Raw genomic sequence first — 6,745 nt, 5'->3', positions numbered from 1 at the left:
ACAACATCGTGGGCCGAAGGGCCTGTTCTGTGCTGTATTTTCTATGTTCTATGCTAAACCAGCCCGTATAATGGGTGAAATGACCTAATTCTGCTCCTGTATGTTATGAATTTATGAAGAGGCACCTGGATGGATACATGGGGCGGGATTGTCCCATCCCGCAGCAGAGTGTCCACGACGTCGTAAACGCCGTTGTGTTTTACGGCGGCGTGAACGGGCCTCTGCCAGGAGTAATTCTGGCCCCTACAGGTGGCCAGCCCAGTGCTGGAGTGGTTCACGCCGCTCCAGGTGCCGATCCTGGTGCGAACTGTGCCCCGCGGGATCCGCACATGCTCAGTGGCCTCTTTCAACACGGCGGTCCCGACGCAACATGGCACAGGAATACAGGGGCTGGCGTGGAAGAAATGAGCTCTTCTCCTCCCTGCACGCTGAGTTCCACCGGCTGAGAGCAGATGTGGACGGCACTGGTGGGATTCAGTATTTTCACTACGGCCCATCCCGGGCTGAGAATCGGCAGGCCGACCGCGTAGAGCCGTCCGCGCTGGCCAGCCACGCTGGCGCCAATGGCGCTGATTGTCCGCTCTGCGAAGAATCGCGTGCTGGCGTTGGTGGGGGGAGGGGGGGGGGGGGGTGCGTGGCCCGGTCGCGGGGATTCTTCGGTCCGGCCCAGGTTCTGGAAGAATCCCGCCCAGGATAAGCGACTAAACCAGGTAAGGGCAGAAGCATTTTTTTAAGTTAGGGCATCATGACTCCATGGCTTGGAGTGTCGAAGGACCTGTCCCTGTGCTGTACTTTTCTTTGTTCTGGATTGTGGTGTCTGCCCTGGTATTCATGTGACTGAACAGATCTTTAAACACAAAGGGCAGGGCGTCCCGTGAGGTCGTGGGATCCGGACGGCAGGATTTGTTTATTTTTCTTTCTTTCTCTGCTTCACAAATAAGACCTTGGGTCTCAAAGGGTAATGCAGTTTGATGGACAGGTTGTCTGTATTCTGAACAATGGGTAACAAGCTCCGCCCAGTCATTCAAAACATTGCCCCCAAGAAAGATGGCGATCGCGCATGCGTCTTGCTGCATGTTGTCCCCAATAAAGATGGTGACCGTTAACGCAGGCTGGACATGAGGCGCTGCGGCCCCGTTCGTGGTAAATGGACCCGGTTTGTCCGCTTTTTTGCCTTTCGGTTTACACATGTTTGAGAAATCTCCGATCCTTCTCATCTTCCGTACCAATATTCTCTCTTCGCGTGTGCGGATTCGCCAGATAAGTGCCTGTTAATCGCCATTACTTGCAGTGCGCATGCTTTAGTTGCATCCCTCATTCACTCCGATTGGTTGGAGGACCGGCCACTCCCGCCCGCTCTCCCTATTGGTCCGGAGCTGCCGTCAATCACCTCCGGGGCATTGAGAGCGAGAGCATGCGCAGTCCGGCTGCGGGGCTCAATATTAGCGCGCAGGCGCAGCGTCAAAGAGCTTGGAGTATGCGCAGTGTGATTGATGTCTCGGGCCTTGTTTGTGCCTAAGATGTGGAGTCAGCGGGTGGGAGGAATTGGACTTTGTGGATCCGCAAACCCTTCACAATCATTGTCTGTGCTGAGAGTGGAGACATGAAATGGTGGAGATAGTGAGAAGGGTTTGCATTTCAGCCCAGGAAGGAGGGAGAGTGTGTGGGACGGGGATTTACAGCTTTGGGGGAACAAGAGAAGGAAAAATGTTCCAGAGAAACTAGAATTGTCTGTTCAGAATAGTTTTGCTTTTCCAGGGTATTAGAAGAGGAGGATTTACAGACTGAAATTCACATCAAGATCTGACACAGCCACCTGATTCATCAGGACCTAAATACTGTTGTCATTTACAGTGGGAGGAGAAATGTTTGTTCTGTCTTTGAATGAAAATTTCAAACCTCAGTGTGACTGGGAAAGCACCGAGACACACACATTGAGTGAGAGTGTTTCAGTGAACTGACTGTGGAAAGAGCTCGCACAGCCTGAAAAAACATCACCATTCACAGTGGGGAGAAACCGTACATGAGCTCTGTGTGTGACTGAAGCTTCAACTGATTGTACAAACTGGAGAGACACAAGGATACCAGCACTATGGAGAAACCGTGGAAATGTGGGGACTGTGGGAAGGGATTCAATTATCCATCTCGGCTGGAAACTCATCGACGCAGTCACATTGGGGCTAACAAAATGGAGAAACCATGGAAATGCGATGATTGTGGTAAAGGATTCAATTATCCATACCTGCTGGAATACCATCGACAGAGTCACACTGGGAAGAAGCCATTCATCTGTTCCGAGTGTGGGAAGGGATTCACAACATCATCCCACCTGCTGTCACACCAGCGTATTCACACAGAGGAGAGACCGTTCAGCTGCTTTACCTGTGGAAAGAGGTTCTCATGTTCATCCAACCTCAATGCACATCAACGAGTTCACACTGGGGGGAAGTCGTTCACCTGTTCCTTGTGTGGGAAGAATTTCGCTGGTCCATCCGGTCTTTGGTCACACCAGCAAATTCACAGAGGGGTGAAGCCGTTCACCTGTTCTGTGTGTGGGAAGGGCTTCACTCTGTCATCCAACCTGCTGTCACACCAGAGAATTCATACTGAGGAGAGGCCGTTCAGCTGCACTTCCTGTGGAAAGAGGTTCAGGTCTTCATCCAACCTCCGTGCACACAAGCGGGTTCACACTGGAGAGAGGCCATTCACCTGCTCCATGTGTGGGAATGAATTCACTAATTCATCCAGCCTCCAGTCACACCAGCGAATTCACACAGAGGAGAAGCCATTCATTTGCACATACTGTGGAAAGAGTTTCAGGCAGTTATCAATCCTCACTGCACATCAGCGCACTCACACTGGAGAGAGACCATTCACTTGCTCCGAGTGTGGGAAAGGATTTACTCAGTCTGGCAGCCTGCATTTACATAAGCGCACTCACACCGGGGAAAGGCCGTTCACCTGCTCTGAGTGTGGGAAGGGATACACTCGGTCATCCCACCTGCTGACACACCAGCGAGTTCACAACTGTCTGCAGGGTTTGGATTCTGCTGTTAAGCACATCCAGGATTGATAATCTGACAATATTTGGTTTGTTTCTGCTGACATTAACGATCCCTATAACTGGCTGGAGTTTAATATTCTGGATCTGTCACTGATTTTCAGGGCTGCAAAGTTCCATTTAAAGAGCACCATCTGTGATTTTTTTTTGCTTTAATTCAGGAACTTGTTGATAATAAATTTATGAACTTTTCCTTCAGCACAAAATGGATCTTTAGTGCAAACTCTACAATTCACTGTCTCTAGGTAAAGTTGAGCAAATGACCACAGGCTGACTGGTTGTGATTTAACCTGAGGCACACCTCTGGCAAGGAGCAAGGTTGAGAAGGCAGGCCTTCATGAATAACCTTGACTGATGCCCTTGCTCTGCATTACAGACCAGCTGTCTAGCTAAGTGAGCTAAACTAGCAATACTATGGCTAAGATTCCACTGATTAACATCACCAATTAGAAACTGGTGATTAATCCTTGCTGACAATTCTTACTGACTTACACATTCTTCACAGTGACACCTCCACTATCAAAGTAAATTCTCAAGGAACTTAAAAGAACTTAAAGTCACTTATGAGCACTGAAATTAAAATTGCTGAAAAGAGAAATGTTGCTGAAGCTTTTCATTTTGTACTTATCAGGACAAACAGAAAAATGCCAAATTTCAAATGATCACAATTAATACAACAGGAGTCAAGAGGGCTGATTGGTTTGCAAGTGCACTCTGATTGGCTGAAACATTGATGTTGACAAATCAACAGAAAACTACAGGTTCCTTGAACTTCCGAGTAATTCAAAAAAAGTTGCAAGTCTTGATCATATTCAGAGAACTGGTGCCTGCATATGAAAGTATGTCGCTTTTAGCAAAATAAAATGAGTCCTGTTACGAGCTGGACTGATTATCTTAAATTGATTGTCAGTGTAGCTATTAGCGCACTTAGGATTGTTCAGATCAATGGCAATTTTTATTGCGCTTTAAAAAAATAACTTTGGAGTACCCAATGTTTTCCAATTAAGGGGCAATTTAACATGGCCAATTCACCTACCTTGCACATCTTTTTGGGTTGTGGGGGTCAGACCCACGCAGACACGGGGAGAATATGCAAACTCCACACGGATCGAACCCGGGTCCTCGGCGCCGCAGTCCCAGTGCTAACACTGACCTCTCACCTGACACCTCACAATGCCCAGGCAATGATTGACGGCAGCTCCTGACCAATAGGGGGTAGCAAAATGACTAACGGAAACAGCTTGTCCTCCAACCAATCAGTGAATGAGGGGCGGGGCTCTCAGGGTACCAGATCTGCAGAGAAGCGACCACACAGGCGCACGTGCCAACTCAAAAAAAGGTTTCTCTCCTCAATTTCTAATCTGGATGCATCGTAATGATTTTTGTAAACAGAGATTACAGCTATCGGGTAAAAATTAAACAGATTGGGCCTTATTTTCTTGAAAAAACAAATAATTGAGTAGTGACCTGATACAAAGCTTTAAAACGATCTGTGAGTTGGACAGGGGAGAGGTGGAGCGGATGCTGCCAATTGTAAAGGAGTCGCAAACTGGGAGCCAGGAATAAACATGGGCGGCACAGTGGTTAGCACTGAGAAACGGTGCGGGATTCGTCGGTTTCGTGCTTAACACCGAGGAGGCTGACAAGCACTGTTGCTTCACAGCGCCAGGGTCCCAGGTTAAATTCCTGCTTGGGTCACTGTGCGGAGTCTGCATGTTCTCCCCGTGTCGGTGTGGGTTTCCTCCGAATGCTCGGGTTTCCTCTCACAAGTCCTGAAAGATGTGTTTGTTGGATGAATTGGACATTGTGAATTTTCCCTCTGTGAACCTGAACAGGTGCCGGAGTGTGGTGACTAGGGGTTTTTCACAGTCACTTCATTGCATAAGCCTACTTGTGATAATAAAGATTATTATTATTGTAAACTAGGTCATAAATACAAGAGAGTTACTAATAAGTCCAAGAGGGAGATATAGACACATTTCTTCATTCACTGGATTAGAATGTGCAACTTGTTACCAGGGAAGGAGTTGTGGAAAGCGCTGGGATGTTTCCAAAAGGAAATGGGACAAGCACATGAGAAAAGGGAATGGAAAGATCAGCTGACAGGCTGAGATGAGGTGGATAGAATGGAAGGAGATGTGTCGAGTATAATCAGCAGCAGAACAGTTGGACCAACTGGCCTGTTCATTGTAGAATCTAAGTAATTCAATGTAAACTTCTTTTACACAATATGAGGATTGCAGATGGGAAATTCAAACCAAACATCATGCAAGTCCTGACAGTCTATCGATTCATCAGGAGTTGAAAATCATCGGCCTTTCAATGTGGAAGGAGAAATGTTTGTCCTGACTAAAAGAAAAGATTGCAAACATCAGTGCGACTGGAAAAGCACTGAGGCACTTACACACTGAGTGACTCTTCCAGCGAACTGACTGTGCAAAGAGCTTTAACCTGTCACAGAGTCTGAAAACATATTGCACCATTTACATCAGGAAGAGACCGTACTCAGGCTGTGTGTGGACCAGGTTTCACATCAGGAAGAGACCGTACTCAGGCTGTGTGTGTGGCCCAGGTTTCACATCAGGAAGAGACCGTACTCAGGCTGTGTGTGTGGACCAGGTTTCACATCAGGAAGAGACCGTACTCAGGCTGTGTGTGTGGCCCAGGTTTCACATCAGGAAGAGACCGTACTCAGGCTGTGTGTGTGGACCAGGTTTCACATCAGGAAGTGACCGTACTCAGGCTGTGTGTGTGGACCAGGCTTCACATCAGGAAGTGACCGTACTCAGGCTGTGTGTGTGGACCAGGTTTCACATCAGGAAGTGACCGTACTCAGGCTGTGTGTGTGGCCCAGGTTTCACATCAGGAAGAGACCGTACTCAGGCTGTGTGTGTGGACCAGGTTTCACATCAGGAAGTGACCGTACTCAGGCTGTGTGTGTGGACCAGGTTTCACATCAGGAAGAGACCGTACTCAGGCTGTGTGTGTGGACCAGGTTTCACATCAGGAAGTGACCGTACTCAGGCTGTGTGTGTGGACCAGGCTTCACATCAGGAAGTGACCGTACTCAGGCTGTGTGTGTGGACCAGGTTTCACATCAGGAAGAGACCGTACTCAGGCTGTGTGTGTGGACCAGGTTTCACATCAGGAAGTGACCATACTCAGGCTGTGTGTGTGGACCAGGCTTCACATCAGGAAGTGACCGTACTCAGGCTGTGTGTGCGGACCAGGCTTCACATCAGGAAGAGACCGTACTCAGGCTGTGTGTGGGGGCCAGGCTCCACATCAGGAAGTGACCGTACTCAGGCTGTGTGTGTGGACCAGGCTTCACATCAGGAAGTGACCGTACTCAGGCTGTGTGTGTGGACCAGGTTTCACATCAGGAAGTGACCGTACTCAGGCTGTGTGTGGGGACCAGGTTTCACATCAGGAAGTGACCGTACTCAGGCTGTGTGTGTGGACTAGGTTTCACATCAGGAAGAGATCGTACTCAGGCTGTGTGTGGACCAGGTTTCACATCAGGAAGTGACCGTACTCAGGCTGTGTGTGTGGACCAGGCTTCACATCAGGAAGTGACCGTACTCAGGCTGTGTGTGTGGACCAGGTTTCACATCAGGAAGTGACCGTACTCAGGCTGTGTGTGGGGACCAGGTTTCACATCAGGAAGTGACCGTACTCAGGCTG

General features: G+C 48.8%; 1 protein-coding gene across 1 annotated transcript; it reads left to right on the top strand.

Moving 5' to 3' along the window:
* Positions 1–1,125: 1,125 nt before the first annotated feature.
* Positions 1,126–4,986, top strand: LOC140418960 (uncharacterized). The gene is made up of 2 exons (XM_072502653.1): positions 1,126–1,143; positions 1,759–4,986. Exon 2 carries the CDS (start codon positions 2,093–2,095, stop codon positions 3,071–3,073), a length of 981 nt encoding a protein of 326 aa, XP_072358754.1. The 5' UTR covers positions 1,126–1,143; positions 1,759–2,092; the 3' UTR covers positions 3,074–4,986.
* The last annotated feature ends 1,759 nt before the right edge of the window (positions 4,987–6,745 follow it).

Source organism: Scyliorhinus torazame, chromosome 5 (assembly GCF_047496885.1).
Source record: "Scyliorhinus torazame isolate Kashiwa2021f chromosome 5, sScyTor2.1, whole genome shotgun sequence".
NCBI classification, from domain to species: domain Eukaryota; kingdom Metazoa; phylum Chordata; class Chondrichthyes; order Carcharhiniformes; family Scyliorhinidae; genus Scyliorhinus; species Scyliorhinus torazame.
This window is presented reverse-complemented; position numbering and strand designations above follow the sequence as displayed.